This window comes from Bubalus bubalis, chromosome 13 (genome assembly GCF_019923935.1).
Source record: "Bubalus bubalis isolate 160015118507 breed Murrah chromosome 13, NDDB_SH_1, whole genome shotgun sequence".
In the NCBI taxonomy this organism is placed as follows: Eukaryota; Metazoa; Chordata; class Mammalia; order Artiodactyla; family Bovidae; genus Bubalus; species Bubalus bubalis.
In genome coordinates this window covers 76,711,746-76,729,435 of record NC_059169.1, presented here as the reverse complement: position 1 = coordinate 76,729,435, position 17,690 = coordinate 76,711,746, and the positions used below count along the sequence as shown (strand labels likewise).

Sequence of the window (17,690 nt, the reverse complement as noted above, 5' to 3'; positions counted from 1 at the left end):
GAAGTTCCCTAACCTGGCTGTGCCTGTCCCCACCCGCCACTTCCTACCTCCTTGTGTGACTGTAACCACAGCGAGGGCAGAGAGGCTGTTTGTCCTGGATTCACAGCGTCTTGGCCTCCTGCCCTTGCAGCCATCGGCGAGCTCTGCAGAATGGACGGCTGGGTGGATGGATGAAGTATAGGTCTCTGTGCGTGTTCTGTGTGTGCCATTCCAGGCTTCTCTTTGTGTACAGTTTTTATTTGTCTTTCAAAATTTAGCTCAGCCATTTCTTTACACACACAAAGGTGAAAGTGTTCATCGCTCAGTTGTGGCCGACTCTTTGTGACCCCATGGACTGTAACCCACCAGGCTCCTCTGTCCGTGGGATTCTCCAGACAAGAATACTGGAACGGGTTGCCATTTCCTTCTCCGGGGGATCTTCTCCATCCAGGAATCGAACCTGGGTCTCCTGCATTTACAGGCAGATTCTTTACCACCTGAGCCGCCAAGAAAGCCCCCAGTGATGCCTGCCTGCCCACCTTTGGGGTAGGAACCCCTGTGGTGCACACCTGGGGCTTCTTGTATTCACCCCAGCATAGCATCAACGCCAGGGGCCTGGTGCTGGCCTGGTACACCCAAATGCAAGCTTTCTAAGGGCAGAGACTCTCTGATGTTTTGTTTCTCTACCCAGTGGCAGGTATGCAGTTGGTGCTCAGGAAATGTTTAAAGAACCAGCTTAATGAATTTATGAGTGATCTGTGCTCAGCCCTGCTCTTGATGTCATCAAGCAGATGATGGTTTAATATTGCAAGAAGCTGGCCACATTATCAGTGCCCGGAAGATTTTCCTTAATGGCTGGAGGGCGTTCCCAATCGTGGCTTTTTAAGGCATGAACATGACAGGGACTGTGAGGCTGGAGAACCCTCACGGCCAACCTCTCCCCTCCCTCCCTGGCCTCACTGGTCCACAGTGGCTGGCCTGGTACCTCTGTCCCGCTTTAAGCTCCATTCCCAGCAGTCAGAGATACTGCGGGGAGAGACTATGCAAATAACCTTCTTCGGGGGGGCAGGGGGGTGGGGATGAGGCTTTGTGGATGTCAGAAACTCTGCCAATGTGTGGTGGCATGATTATGTTGAAAAGTGGCAAAAGAGGACTTCTCTGGCAGTCTGGTGCTTGAGAATCCACCTGCCAATACAAGGGACACAGGTTCGATCCTTGGTCTTGGAAGATTCCGCATGCCATGGGGCAACTAAGCCACGCACCACAACTATTGAACCTGTGTCTAGAACCCAGGAGGCACGGCTCCTGGAGCCTGTGTGCAATAGAGCCCATGCTCTGCAACAAGAGAAGCCGCTGCATTGAGAAGCCCTCCCACCGCAATGAAGAGTAGCCCCTGCTCGCCACAGCTGGAGAAAAGTCTGTGCACAGCAACAAAGGCCCAGGATGGCCAGAAGTAAATAATGAATTAATTAATCAAAAAAATAAAAGTGGCAAAAGAGAGCAGAGATGCAGTAAATAGCACAGTTAGCCCAAGATGCTCCACTGCAGTTAGTCGGCTAAGCCCTTAGGTGAAACTTTGTAACAAGTACCCTAGCGCAAGACATTTTAAAATTGAGCTCTTTATGAAGACTAATATTGCTGTCATAAGGCTACTTTATGAAAACTCGAGGGGACCTTTAACTGTAGCAGAAACTTCCTCATTTAAACCATGAAGGTTAAACAATAAAAACTAATTTTCTATTCCCAGTATAGCCATTGCCTGGCCAGGAAGGCATCACTCTGCTTTAGGAAAACAAGGGCACTGTATTCTTCAGCCCTTCGGTGGGTAGAGTCCATTATCTGTGTGCAAAGACATGTCTTTTCCAATCAGCATCCTCTTCTGGGAGAAATGAGCCCCCGCTTGCCAACTGTACTTAGTGGGGTAAGAGGAGACTGGTCCACATCTTGGTAAAGCTCTTCCCTGAGAATTTCCAGGAATGGTCATGGGGGTGGGTGATTCAGTGAGGAGACAGAGATGAGGAGATTCAGAATGGGGTGCATGAGGGCAGAGAGGTAGAACCCCTGTTTGGCTTTGAGGGATTTTCTTTTTTTTTAATTTGAGGATAGTTGCTTTATAGTTGGAAGGACTGATGCTGAGGCTGAAACTCCAGTATTTTGGTCATCTTATGTCAACAGACAACTCATTGGAAAAGCCCCTGATGCTAGGAAAGATTGAGGGCAGAAGAAGAGGGTGTCAGAGGACGAGATGGCTGGATGGCATTGCTGATGCAATGGACATAAACTTGGGCAAGCTTCAGGAGATGGTGCAGGACAGGGAGGCCTGGCGTGCTGCAGTCCATGGGGTCTCAGAGTTGGACACGACTGGGCAACTGAACAACAGCAATTGCTTTATGATGTCATGTTAGTTTCTGTTGTACTGCAAAGTGAATCAGTTATATGTGTACGTAACATCCCTTCCCTGTTGAGCCTCCCTCCCACCCTCCTTACCCCAATTGTCTAGGAAAGAGAATTTTTTAAAGCAATAGTGTTTGGTTAAAAATAAAAAATTTTAGGGAACAAAGGGTCAGATTACAAATTCAGATCTGAGATGGCCCTTACCTTCAGGGTTAGTGGGGCATCTGTCGTATCTCCCCCCGCCCCCACCCAGACACTGGCTGGGCCCTGGATCCCTCCCCACTCCCACACCCCAGGGGGATGGGTGGAGCTGCCCCGCCCCCTTCCCAGTGCTCCTGCCCTCTCGGTCCTGGTACCCGGTACCCCCAGGGCCTCTGGGCCTGGAAGCAAGGGCTCCACTCTGCCTGAATAACAGACGTTTAGGTGGTGGTGTGCAGTTACCCAAGTCGTGTCTGGCTCTTTGCACCCCCATGGAGGGCAGCATGCCAGGCCTCACGGTCCTTCACCATCTCCCAGAGTTTGCTCAAATTCACGTCCGTTGAGTCAGGGATGCCATCCAACCATCGCATCCTCTGCCGCCCTCTTCTTTTGCCTTCGATCTTTTCCGGCATCAGGGAACCCCTTAACAGCGCCTGCCCTTAAAGTTCTTTGCCTTGAGGTATTTTCAGAGTCTTAACCATTGACTCTTCACAACAAGCCAGGAGGTCTTCAGCTCCATCCAGGTGCATACAAAGTGTCCCCCGACATCCTGTGGATTAGAAATTCCAAAGCGAGCATTAGCGGAGGGACAAAGAGGGGCTGAGACAGCGATTCTAAATCAACCCTGACCTTGTCTCTTGGGCTTCCCTGGCAGGGGTCCACTGTCACTGCAGGGGGCGTGGGTTCAATCCCTCATCAGGGAACTGGAGCCCACGTGCCAGTCCTGTCTCTTTTGTTGTTCCATAGCATCTGGTGGTTATTCTTTCTGTGCTTTGTGAGCCAAGAATGCCGTGGAAATAAAATCTTTGCAACTAAAGATGAGCTCTCGATAAGACAGTAAGATCTCTCTCCAGGGAAGGAGCTGTGTGCCAAGTCTGCATGGATGGAAGCGCAGGAGACCTGCAGGAGATGACTCTGAAGTGGTGCCATGTGGCTTGAACACCCAGAGTGTTCTCAAGGGTGATGGTCTTTGGGGATGCAGGGGAGGAGTGGCAGGAGAGCCTGGGGTGGTAACCAGCCCAGTCATGCGTGGCCCAGGTTAGGAATTAGACTTGTTCCTCAAGTCTGCCCGCAGCCCCCGAGGGTTTTCAGAAGAGAAGGGACTTCATCAATAGAGGAACGGATGAAGATGTGGTACATATACACAGCGGAATATTACTTTGGCCATAAATATTAATATTTATATTAATTGTCCATATATATATTTGTATATAATTGGGCAATATATATAATTTGTCCATAATATTACTTGGCCATAAAAAGAATGAAATAATGCCATTTGCAGCAACATGGATAGATAGACCCAGAGATTATCATACTAAATGAAATGTCAGACAGAGGAAGACAAATACCGTATGATATTGCTTATATGTGGAATCTAAAGAAAAGATACAAATGAATTTATTTGCAAAACAGAAATAGACTCACAGACATAGGAAACTAACTTATGGTTACTGTCGTGGTCCGGGCACGGGTTGGAAAAGAATTTCCAAGCATGAGGCAGAATGAGAGGGAAATAAAGTTTATTAGAATAGGAGACGCTGTTAGAACAGCGGGCCGGCTCAAGGGAGAACCGACGTTGAGCAAGGCTCCTTAGTCCACTTTTATACCCGGGATACGAGGAGTGGGGTAGGGGTCCTGCGGGTCATTTGCTATTGGATGAGGTGTGTATACTGAGTTGGGGGAAGAGTAAGGCAAATGGGTAGGAGGGGAGACAGGTTATACCACTCAGGAGGACCTGAAATCCATTAATAGTTACAACACGGGGGAGGGAAGGATGCTAAGGGTCCAGTTTATCCGTTCCTGCATTCCAGGACCCTCCTTAGTTTTATCTGCTCTTTTGTCCTTGGGTCCCACAGTTACCAACCGGGAAAGACGGGGGAGGGATAAATTAGGAGTTTGAGATTAACATATACACACTACTATATATAAAACAGATGACCAGCAAGGACCTACTGTGTAAGCATAGGGAACGTTACTCAGTATCTTGTAATAACCTATAACAGAAAAGAATCTGAAAATGTTTATCCACATCTGATGCAAACAGCCAACTCATTGGAAAAGACCCTGATGCTGGGAAAGGTTGAAGGCAAGAGGAGAAGGGGGCAGCAGAGGATGAGATGGGGCATCACTGACTCAATGGACATGAGTTTGAGCAAGCTCCGGGAGATAGTGGAGGACAGGGAAACCTGGGGTCACAAAGCGCAGGATAGGACTTAGCGACTAAACACACACATATATATCTATGTATAGATATATAGTATCCGAATCATTTTGCTGCACACCTGAAACTAACACAACATTGTAAGTAAACTGTATTTCAATAAAATTTAAAAAAAAATTTTTTTAAGAAAATAGAAGATAACGGCCTTGCTCCCTTTCGGACTTTCTGACACTCGCTCTAGCAGCATTGGGCTGGTTTGAGGAAAGCAGGAGCCCAGAAGAGGGGGTAGGAGGCTATTATAGTAACTTCGGAGAAGGCAATGGCACCCCAATTCAGTACTTTTGCCTGGAAAATCCCATGGACGGAGGAGCCTGGTGGGCTGCAGTCCATGGGGTCTCGAAGAGTCGGACACGACTGAGCGACTTCACTTTCCCTTTTCACTTTCATGCACTGGAGAAGGAAATGGCAACCCACTCCAGGGTTCTTGCCTGGAGAATCCCAGGGATGGGGGAGCCTGGTGGGCTGCCGTCTATGGGGTCGCACAGAGTCAGACACGACTGAAGCGTCTTAGCAGCAGCAGCAGCAATGAGAAATGATGATGGCTTGAAGGAAGGCAGTGGTCCTCTGGCTGGAGGGATGAGGATGGATTTCTGAGCTCTTTGCAAGGTGCAAGTCTGCAGGATTTCTCTGCAGGAATAGGAAACTGGCTATTCATTTTCAGAAACAACCCTCGTGTGGCATTCATGTGCTAACTCGGCTGATGAATACACTATTCTCGTAACTAGGTTGGAGAAGAATTACAGGAAGGGTATCATTAAGATGTTAAAATGAATGCATTACATATGTTAACAAGTGTATGAACCCTGTATTATATCTGGCAAACGGGGTGTTAAATCCTTGTTCAACCAGCCAGATGTCCCTGCAGCTGCCTTTGGGATTGCAGAGGGAGGCAGCCACCTGAGACCCCAGCTAGGAGCTGGTGCCAGTGGCTTCCGGAAGCATCTGGCTAGACAAATTGCTCCTCCTGCGCTCTGACTGACAGGTACCGCATGGATGGCGCAAGTCACATCACAATACGCAGGTGGGCTCTTTAGTCTGATGAGACCAGACTCCAGCGACTTGACTTTTCTCAGGGTTATCTTTACAGTTGGGAGTATCCTCAGTGAAGATTTGTATCTGTTTATCCATATGATTTTATAAGACCAAATTAATAACGTTCACTCTTGAATTGGAAGACTCTCAAAGTCTTGTTGGGGGCGGTTATCCAGCTGAGTTTGCAGAGGCTGGGTTGAGCGTTTGCTGTCAATGTTTAAATAACCTGGAGCAAAATTCCCATGACTGCTCAAAAGGAGCTGAAAATGCTGACAGGTGTTTATATTTATTCTTATGGAGTACGATCTCTCCTAAGTGGGTCTGATATATCAAGATTGAGCCAGTTCTGGGATGTCTCTCCCCTACTTCTCTTTGGCAAAATGATCCGAAAATATTGTAAGATGTTCAGGGGCGCCTGGCACAACAGTCTCCCCATCACACTCCCGGGAATCGTACTTAGATGTTGAGTTAAGGTGGAAGTTGAAGGGAAGCCATCCTAGAGACCACAGTTACACAATCCTATTGATCTTTTGTGTACTGTCTTTCTTGAAGGAGCAATTGTGAAATCCCAACATTTTTCTATGAGTGAAATAGAAAGTGGGAATTAAAGAAAAAGGAAAAATCATACCGGTTGTTTTCTTGTGTGTTCAGATGTACTGTGACGGCAAAGAGGAAGAAGTCAGTGCAGTCTAAATAGGAAAATACCACAAGGAGAAGATTTTCAAAATGTTTTGTAATTTCCTCATCATCTGTTGTTTTTAGAACTTTGTGGAGTTGGGGCAGAAGGCAGTTTCAAACCTGGAAGTCTGGCTTGTCAATGTTACACAGTGTCCACCAGGTGGCAGCATGTCAGAGGATTTCTTTTATCCTTGAATTGGCAGTGATTTTTTTTTTTGGCTGTTCGGTTTTTCTTTTTTGTCCTGTTTTGAAGGGTTAAATGAAGCGCTCACAATTCAGACGCAAATTATGCTTATTTAAAAATGCATAAATTAGCTGAAAAGCCTGCTTGTTCTAGTGTGACCATAAATAAGTTCATTCATGCATGGGATTTCCCTAGGAACTTACAGGTAACGATCCTACCAGTCCTGAGTAGGTTTTGGAAGCCAGGGGGTCTCTTTGTCCTTGAATGTGACAGACGCTAAACATGCTCTCTTCTGAGAAGGCAGATCGCCGATGTTCCTGGGGAACAGGACGCTGGGTTCTCTTTAGGAGTTCTCAGCCAACAGAAGATAGAGAGGGCGGTCTGCCCAGCTTTTGGAGACTGTTTCAGGCTTCTGCTGGAGGCTGTTCGCTGGGAGGCGTGTCAAAACTCTCTATACTTCTTTATGCATAGCTGTGGGCATTCTGGATGACAGGAGGGAGACAACATATGATTGTACTGTGTGTGTGTCAACTTAAAAACTATTCCCAACCTAGAAGTGGAGAGTTATGTTTTATTCAGTGGGAATTTTTAGGACCTCAAGCCTGGAGACAGCATCTCACAGGACCGCGAGAGAACTGCCCTGAGGAGGCGAAGGGAGGAGCCAGGTTATACAGAAGTTTTGAGACAAAGGGCAGGGAGTCAGAAGGTCAAATAATTAATGCTAATTACAGGAGACGGATAACTGAAGTTAAGGCATTTAGCACTTTCCTGTGTATGAGAAGATGCAAGAGCCTGGGCTCACTCAAATCATTCCCTTGATATGCCCCTCAGCTATGGGGCTTCCCTGGTGGCTCAGCTGCTAAAGAATCCGCCTGCAGTGCAGGAGACTCAGGTTCAACCCCTAGGTCCGGAAGATCCCCTGGGGAAGAGAATGGTACCCACTGCAGGATTCTTGCCTGGAGAATTCCATGGACAGAGGAGCCTGGTGGGCCACCGTCCACGGGGTCTCAAAGAGTGCGAGGCTCCCGCTTTCGCTTTTCACCCTGTCATCTGGGGCCGCGCTCCCGTTTTCCCGCCCTGAGTGTCTCGCCACAGGGCGTGGCTGCTCTTCCCGCCCTGAGTTTCTCACCACGGGGCGCGGCTGCCGCCTGGTGTTCTTTGCTTTCTGAGCTCCCTCGGGGCTCATGCGCTCACCAGCGGCAGTGGCTGCGATCGCTCGGGACTGAACATCCTTGTTTACTGATCCAGCAGGAAATATTCCATTTCTCAATGTGTGTCCAGGGAGTTCACTAAAAAAAAAAAAAAAAATTACAGCTGGGTTTAAAATAAGATAAAGCCCATATAACATTCTTTAAAAGATCTCTTTTATGTGAATAATTTGTTCAGAGGAAAGGAGTTTGGATGTTCTTTGTAGTGTCTTCCCCAAATTAGACAGATCAGATCTTTCTGAATTCAAAGAAACCAGAAGCAGTGTTGGAATGATAAGATTTAGGACTAAAGAACTCTGCGAATTTTAAAACACTCTAATTAATGTGACAAAAGGAGAGGACAGCTGTGGATGAAAATAAATGTAAATGCAAAGCTTGGGAGATAAATAGAATTGTACTCCTTCAGAAGAGTCTCCTATAATCTTGAAAATTAAGAATATTAGGAGGCCATTCAAGAGAGAACTGCATGGTATGTACATAGTCAAGTATCTGAGCTTTGAGAAAAGGGACCAGGGTGGCCCTGCTCTGTGGCGGGACCTTGATGGAGTCACTTTTGGAGATGTGAGGCCCCCACGCCTGGGCCCGCCTGGCTGAGTCTGGAGGCTCCTCCACCCGACAGGCAAGCTCTGAACTCCTCGGGCAGGTTCTGAGCCTGCTGTTCTCTGAAGACTCCCTCCTTCCATCCCAGGAATTCTGAGACCGTATTTCCTGATGTTGAGGTTCCTTTTTGTCAGATCCCCTGGTCCAGGTGGGCGAGAGGGGGAAAAAAAAGACTTTTTCCTCCTCTCCCCACTTAGGTTCACCAGTGGGGGTCCTATAAATTAGACTGACAAAAGACAAGTTAATAAGAGAAGCCATCCCAGTTTATTTAATGTAAGTTTTATGTGACACAGGAGCCTTCATAAGGAAATGAAGACCCACGGGAATAGTTAAGCTGAGTGGGTTTTATACTCAGTTTGATGAAGAGTGGAAAGGTGTAGGAAAAAAACGGGACAGGACAGGGTCTCAGTGAAGGGTGGTACACTGGGGGAAACTCAGCAAGGCCTGTTCCTTCATTTTTTTTTTTTTTTTCATATTTAAGCTAGATCTTGTAGCAATCACTTTTTCCCCCAAATAGGAAAAAAAATAGGATAATGTTTTTATTAATCAACCTCAGACACAGCTCTGTAATATGATTTTTTCAATATTTGTTACCCACATAGTCTTTGTTCCTTTATATGAAAATTGCATAACCTTTTTTTTTGAACTTTTTATTTTATATTGGCATATAGTTGTTGATTAGTGAGGAGGGCATGGCAGCCCACTCCAGTGTTCTTTCCTGTAGAATCCCCTGGACAAAGGAGCCTGGTGGGCTACAGAAAGGGGTTGCAGAAAGTCAGACCTGACCGAAGCAACTTAGCAGGCACGCACGCATAGCCGATTGACAATGTTGTGATGGTTTCAGATCGACAACAAAGTGACTCAACCATACATACACGTGTCCATTCTCCTTCAGTTTCCTCTGGTGTCGTCCCATCTTAAGAGATGAAGAGGCTCCTTTCTTCCAGATGGGGAAGGTACCTCTCACCTGAGGGTCTATGACCTGCTTCAGGGAGAAGAGGGAGGCCAAGAAGTTCTTCCTGTGTCCGCCATTTCTCAAAATCATATGGTTAACATATTCCATTTGCTAAATCACTATATTTGGGGGCAGCATGTCCAGAACTCCATCACAGGCCACTGGTACTTTCCTGCCAGCCACCTAGAGTATAGTCTTCTAAAGAGGAGCATGTTGTGTGCTCAGTCATGTCCGACTCTTTGTGACTCCATGGACTATAGCCTACCAGGCTCCTCTGTCTGTGGGATTTCCCAGATAAATTGTGAGAATATAATCAATGACTAAATAGAGCTCTCATTAAACCACCATTCATGGAAATGCTCAAATAGTAATGTTTCTCTATGCCTGCTACATATTAGAATCACCTGGGGAGATTATTGTAAAAAAAAAAAACAAAAAACCAGCAAGTCAGTATCAGACTAACTGAGTTAGACTGGCTGGAGTTGGGCCAGGGCACCCCCAAACTGTAGTCTCTGTTATGTTCATGGTTAATATGTGTACACATAAATAAGAATGATCTTAGAATTCAAAAGATTGGAGGTGGAGTAAGAATATAAGAGCAGACATTGAGTCTACATTTTTTGTACTTTGCTTTTCACGTGGATGGTTTTTGAGAAACCTATATGGCTTTTGAGAAGAAACTGCAATTCTTAGATACCCAAAATTGTATAACATGAAAACAGCATTACCTCATGGGTCTTTTGCTTGAGTTTTAATTCATCCTAGGTCATGACACTTTTTTTTTTTTTAAAGCAGACATTGCAAGCGCTTCTGAATGGCTCTGGTCATTGCGTTTTCTTGTAATAAAGAGATTCTATGGTAGTACTGGCCTAGCAGCTGCCGACTTAATGGACAGAAGTTCATTCCCACGTGGGAGAGAACAAACTTTCCCAGCCCACTTAATCAGTGACTTTTGTCTGCTGCTTCTCTGGCCTGGTCTCAAGCTTTGAGAAACTCTCAGAGGTGTGCATCTCTGAAATCGTTGGGGATGGGAGTGGGGTTCCTCTTCTCACATGGAGGCCCCAGGTCAGCCACGCCAGCTCATCCTGCGAGAAATGCGCATTCTCAGACTCCACCCCTGGGAAGTCAGGCTTCACGGTCAAGGCTGAGAAGCCCGGAGCTAACACAAGGGTTCTCTCCTTGTCTTTCTCAAGAACAAATGTGCTCTTCTCAATAGGAAAGCGCCCAGCAGGCGTTCGCAGGCCTGTGTCACACTGGGCGCTGCTCCCTTCTTCCCTCCCCCACCTCGTTCTCAACGTGAGTCTGGGGCTCCGGCAGGAGATGAGTGCACGTCCTTCTAGTCCGCTGTCTTGAACCCCGTTCCCCCTCTTCCTTCTGATGATGAGGTCCATCAGTGCTAGAGGGAGAATGAGAGGCAGCTTGAAGTCTCTGAACTCCTGTCATCCAGGTTCCGACTCCTGTTTCTGTCTTCTCAGAGGTACTAATCAGATGAAGATAAGTTATAGACACCTATATCAACAGACAAGGAGATGCACAATATATAAAGATATATGTAATCATAAAGATATAAAGCTATATACACTGTATAGTAAACATTTCATATATTGGGTTGGCCAAAAGGTCCATCCATAAGATGGTACAGAAAAATCTGAAGAAACTTTTTGGCCCACCCAATATGTATCTTCACTTTATATGCATAAATATATATAACGAATAAAGATACAATATGTATGCAATATACACATTTGTAAGAGATGTATACAATGTATCATTGTATATATATAAATGCATAAATACACACACACTGTAAAATAGGTAGGTTGTACATATATAAATCTTTGTTGAGATTGCAGGGAAGGCTAGGAAATTCCAGAAATCAGGATCCCATTGGGAACCCAGAGATCATGAGAAGAGAGTCAAGGGATGGGCAGTCAGCAGGGGAGAGAAATAAATCTTGGATGGAGTGGGGAGAGGGAAAGGGCCTGGTGAGGACCACTGTACAACCCCAAAGGACCAGCCACCATTTGCCCCAGAACCGTGCAGGGCAGTGCCCTGAGCAATAAGGGCAGCAGGTAGTCCTGGATGAGGCTGAAAAGTTTCCACTAAAAGTCAGAGAACAGATCTATAGATTCCAAAGGGGGAAGGGGAGGATGGGAGGAAGTGGGAGACTGGGACTGATGTGTATACACTATCAATACTGTGAATAAAATAACCAGTGAGAACCCACTGTACAGCACAGGGGACTCTACTGAATGCTCTGCGGTGACCTGAAGGGGAAGGACGTCCACAAGGAAGGGATGTATGGATATGTGTTCATTTTGCAATACAGGAGAAATTAACACAGCAGCGTCAAGCAGCTATACGCCAATAAAATTTTTTTTAAAAGATCCCAATGTGCAAAAAAAAAGAAAGTTAGTCACACTGCGTGTAACTTCTTTAGGCCGTTAGAACAGGTAATTGAAGACAGTGCTGCTGTGTCCTCCAAGGGCCTTTAAAAATAAGATTCCCCATGTCTGCATTTCCATTGCTGCCCTGCAAATAGGTTTATCAGTACCGTCTTTCTAGATTCCACATGCATGCATGATATTTGTCTTTCTCTCAGGGGAAGAAGGGAGTGGGACGGATTGAGAGAATAGCACGGAAACAGATACATGACCATATGTAAAATAGATCGCAAGTGGGGACGTGCTGGGTGACACAGGGAGTTCCACCAGATACACGCTCTGCGATGACCTAGAGGGGCGCGGTAGGGAGGGAGGTAGGAGGGGTGTTCAGGAGGGAGGGACCTGTGTATGCCTGTGGCTGATTCATCTTAATGTGTGGCAGAGGCCAACACACTATTGTAAAGCAATTATCCTCCAGTTTAAAAAAAAAAAAGAAAAAAAAAAAAGTAGCTTAGATTCTCTTCTTTCTTGGGGATCCTGGAGGCAGACAGGAGAATCAGTGTAATTTTATCACTTCTAACTGTTAGCAGTTGAAACTGTGTTTCTGCCTCTATCTACCCACCCATCATCTGTCTCAAAGCCCTTGTCTCCAGATACTCAAAGAACTTGAGCTATCTGGCCCATCTTTTAAACATTGTGGAGGGTGGGGTAGTTAGCATGGATTATCACCCCAATAACACAGAAATTCGGATTCTCTCCAGAGTGTTTCTAGTGTTAATATTACTAATTATTTATTTTAAAAATATCTATTTATTTGTTTGTCTGCATCGGGTCTTAGTCATCGTGTCATGCGGGATCTTTCCTTGTGGCAACAGGCAGCATAGATGTGGCACAACTTAGGGCTGAGGGCTTAGTTGCCTCTCCGCATGTGGGATCTTATTTCCCCGACTAGGGATCAAACCCATGTCCCTTGCATTGCAAGGCAGACTCTTAACCACCCAACCACCAGGCAAGTCCCTCTAGTAGTATTTACATGTATGGCTTCACCAGACCCTTTGCTAAGTGCCTACATGTATGAGCTCGTTGAATCTTCACAACCACCTATGATAGAGGCCCCCTGTGATCGGGCTGCTGTTAATATGTATGTTAGTACATGCAGGGGACTGGGAAGGGACTTGACCTGAAGTCAAAGCCTGAAGTTTCATCCACATCACTTTACTATTTAATAGGAGCTAAGGTCTTGATTTAGGTGGGCCTGTAGTTACCTATTGGACCCTTCACTGTCAGGGCTCAAATAGAGATATGCAATTACCTATACTCTTTGTGTGGGGTTTCCCCAGTAGCCAGAGGTATAGAATCTGCCTGCCAGTGCAGGAGACGTAAGTTTGTTCCCTGGGTCGGGAAGATCCCCTGGAGAAGGGAATGGCGACCCACTCTGTATTCTTGTCTGAGAAATCCCGTGGACAGAGGAGCCCACGGGCTACAGTCCATGACATTGCCAAGAGTCAGACACGACTTAGCGACTGAACAACGACAATGCTTTTTATGTACTTGAGCTCTTTTTGTTTCTGCCTTGAGCTTCTACACCTCTATTTGTGGCAATATTTTAAGTTAATTACTGGTAATCTAAAAGCTCTTGGACATCCATGTAGTACTTTAAATACACTGTGACTTTTTAAAATAAAAAATTAACCACTGGGAGCCAGGCATCTTTCTCTTTCTTATGGGCTGAGCTTCAACGTTATAACAGGAATTCACTAATGAAATAGACATAAAAAGAGCCTCCCTAAAGATTTAAGAGGGTCATACATTCTGTGGTAATTGTTATTTTCCTGGTTAACTTCATCTTCGTTTGTGTACCTGCTACAAATGTTTAATTATGTTTGGTGATTCCATGTTTTATAATTTACACTGTCTTTTATTTCCTCTTACTGTCCAAAGTATTTTGTTGAATAGTATGTGTGTAATCTACTTTTTAAGCACATCAGATAATTCTTTGGAGATGAACTTCCCCTGATGGCTACTTAGAACATCAAGAAATTTTACTGCCTATGTATTTTTGGCATATTTTGAGGGAAAGAGGATTAATTTATTGTATGTCTAACAGTCCTGAATTCTTAACTGCCTTATCAAAAGAGTGAGTGTGTAAATAAGATTTTTTTTCTTTTTATTGCAGGAAATGCAACATATTGTTAAATCACAGCACATTAGAGCAGAAAAAGGTAAGCGTGGACCTGTACAAATATTGAAAACCCCTAGGGTGACTCCTCCTTGAGCTAACGTGGCTTCTCTTATCTCCAGCCATGGTGGAAGGTTCATGGTTAGATCTGGCCAGAAGGAACAAGCCTGAGATTCAGCCCTTTGCCCATCTCACGATTAACGCCACTGACATCCCATCAGGTAAGTTCCATTTGCATCCAGCCTGAACAATATTTCAAGCGTCATTTGTCAGCCCAACTGAATGCTCAGACCTATTCTTAGCCTGTTACCAAAATTTTGAGAGCCCGTAACTTCTAGACCAGAAGAAAAGTCATCTGCTCTTTAGTTCGTCATCCACACCATGGAAACAGTGATTCTCAATCATGCAGGAATGGACATCATCACTATATTCATTTTCAGACCATCAGAGTGACTTTATGTTAAACAACTGCCAGGTGAGGTGGCATAGCTGAGAAGAATGGTCTCTTGGTATACTCATCCCTGTTTATCCAGGCCAAAGTTGACAAATCCCCATGGCTGGCCTGTGAGGTGCATGAATTCCTCCAGGTAGTCATATACTCTGGGCTTCCCAGGTGGTTCAGTGGGTGAAGAATCCACCTGTAATGCAGGAGAAGTAGGAGATGTGAGTTTGATCCCTGGGCCGGGACGATCCCCTAGAGCAGAGCATGGCAACCCACCCCAGTGTTCTTGCCTGGAGAATCCCATGACAGAGGAGCCTGGGAGGCTGCAGTCCACAGGGTCGCAGAGAGTCGAACACGACTGAAGTGACTGAGCACACACACAGTCATACTCAGCCGTCTCCTGTGGAGTGCCAGGTAGAAGCTTAGCAGAGTGAAATTTCAGAGGCAGGGGCCCTCTAGAAAATGACACTCCTTTTTCAGGGGGTTATCACTTTTTTTCAGGCTAGATATTTAGCTCAGTGGACTGGAGACCTGATTTTCTTTTGGAAAGAGGAGACTCAGAGCTCTGCATCTACATGTACTCAATGTAGTCCATCATACAATCCCCAATGGTTACTTCACATCAGGCTGCTGCTGCTGCTGCTAAGTCGCTTCAGTCGTGTCCGACTCTGTGCGACCCCATAGACGGCAGCCCACCAGGCTCCCCCATCCTGGGATTCTCCAGGCAAGAACACTGGAGTGGGTTGCCATTTCCTTCTCCAATGCATGAAAGTGAAAAGAGAAAGTGAAGTCGCTCGGTCATGTCCAACTCTTAGTGACCCCATGGACTGCAGCCTACCAGACTCCTCCATCCATGGGATTTTCCAGGCAAGAGTACTGGAGCGGGGTGCCATAAAGAACCTTACGGCAGTGTTGACTCCATAGAGGCACTCGCCATCTGCCTCTACAAGGGTTAGATCACCTGCTGCTATAGCTATCGGCCTTCAACACCCCCTTAAGGGAGTTCAGGGTGGAGATCAGGAATGAGGCACTTTGTGCTCTGGGAAAACTGGCAGAACCGGTCTTTAGATAGATAGATATTTTCAAGATCTGATTTTATGAGCTAGATACGTGTATCTTTTCATATCTACGAAAGCACTAAATCCCTTCATGGTGACCTCAGCTCCTCGTGACTAACAGAAAACTTTTGCAAAGATACGTGCTTGATTGCACTGAACTCCCCCTTCTCCAAAATCATAAATATTGACCTTCCCCCTACCTCTTTGGAGCAGTTTTTCAGAGCTGGCTGAGGCGCTGTCTCCCAGGCTGCAGTCCTCATTTTGCCCCAAATAAAGCTTAACTCGCATAAAACTTAACTTGCAACTCTCACAATTGTGAAATTTTTTTAAGTCAACAGTAGAGTTAACATGGAACATTACTCTCGTTATAGTATTTATTGAATACACACTACGTGTCAAGCATTTTGCTTTGTGTTCATTATCTTTACTTCTGCTGCTGCTGCTTCTAAGTCACTTCACTTGTGTCCGACTCTGTGCGACCCCCGTCCCTGGGATTCTCCAGGCAGGAACACTGGAGTGGGTTGCCATTTCCTTCTTCAATTCATGAAAGTGAATCTCTAATTCTACAACCCTGCAAAATAGCAATTATTGTTCAGATTTTGCAAATAGGGAAACCAAGATGCATGGAGTGTTAAGCTACCTGATCCAGGCTACAACATGGCAGGCTTAGAAACTGAATTCCACGCTAGCTGGTTCCCAAGTCTGTGCTTTTTACTCTGTAGATTATCACTTAAGTACTTTGTGGCCAGTTGGCTTTGTCCGAGGGAAATACATTCAGTGCCCTTATGTTCCTCCCTTCCTGTAAGAAGTAGATGAATGCAGTTGTATAGCAGGTGTCTCAGGTCTGACTGCTTGGGTTTGAGGCCCCACTGCACTCCTTCCTGATTGGGTGACCGTGTATGTATTATCGAAATCCTTTGTGTGTTAGCTTCTTCATGGGGATGGTAATAGTATCTACTTCCTGCAGCAGCTGTGAAGATTTAACCAGCTCACATACTAACATGCTTCTGTGGAAATGAGCATAGAGTAAGCACTCAGTGAATGCAATTTGTTATTTAAAGTTTAATTAAATAATTATACATATTCTTTTTTTCCAAAAAAATTATTCAAGGCAAATTTTTCTTGTGCTGTGCTCAGTTACTTCAATTGTGTCCGACTCTTTGTGACCCAATGGATTTTAGCCTGCCAGGCTCCTCTGTCCATGGGATTCTCCAGGCAAGAATGCTGGAGTGGGTTGCCATTCCCTTCTCCAGGGCATCTTCCCAACCCAGGGATTAAACCTGAGTCTCCTGCATTGCAGGCAGATTCTTTACCCACTGAGCCACCTGGGAAGCCCAAAAGGTTACCACTCCCGTACCAGGAATTGAACCTGGGCTGCCTGGATGAAAACCAGGAATCAAGACCATATGGGAAGTGCTAAATTTTTTAAAAATCCAAGTTTTAATAAACAGTTTTGAAACCACTGTTATATTTAATAGTATGGACCACAAAGGAATTTTGCCTGACTGCAGACATAGAAAGTGAGCAGCCAACTCTGTGATTTTCATAAGATTTTCCTCAACTATCTCTCCTGTCCCAGATGCTTGCTTCATAAACAAATTTACTCTGTCTCTCTCTCTCTCTCTCTGTGTATGTGCCTTATGGAACTGTTCTAATTTTCTGAGTGGAAAACTATTTTGCATGTTAGCAGAGGCAATCAAATTAATACTGATCTATCATCTGTGTGTGCTGTGAATGCATTCTGCATTTATCTTTTTGGCTCATTTTAAAGGCATATGATAAACATTGCATTAGACTGTGTGCCAAAGTCTATTTGGCAATGACAAGCATGTTTTAGTTATAAAGCTCTCCCTCCAGGCACCTAGCATCAAATCATTGCCAAAAACAAGGCAAAACTCCTGGACATTTTCTGATGGTTATTGAGCTTGAGATGGAGTGAAATGAACTAGTGTATGCTTCTGTTTAAGAAAATAGAATTTGATCTTCTGGCTCCTTGACTTATTTGAGTTCAGTGACTCCTTGAGTTCATTTATCTCCTATTTGGACCAGGATTGGATACTTTGGAGAAAGATGGCTTTATGTTTGCATGTTCATTTGGGGTTTCTTTTTCATACTTAGTTGTTCAGTCATGTCCTACTCTTTGCAACCCCACGGACTATAGCCCGCCAGGGTCCT

At 45.4% G+C, this 17,690-nt stretch overlaps 1 protein-coding gene across 2 annotated transcripts in view; it reads left to right on the top strand.

Annotated features, from left to right (window-relative positions):
• TNFSF11 (TNF superfamily member 11) overlaps nucleotides 1-17,690 on the top strand; it is a 42,194-nt gene that overhangs the window by 19,121 nt on the left and 5,383 nt on the right. For both annotated transcript variants that reach the window (XM_006076501.3, XM_044926842.1), the window contains exons 3-4: nucleotides 14,013-14,058; nucleotides 14,138-14,236. In XM_006076501.3, coding sequence (XP_006076563.2) covers nucleotides 14,013-14,058; nucleotides 14,138-14,236 — 145 coding nt within the window. The remainder of the gene's footprint in view (nucleotides 1-14,012; nucleotides 14,059-14,137; nucleotides 14,237-17,690) is intronic.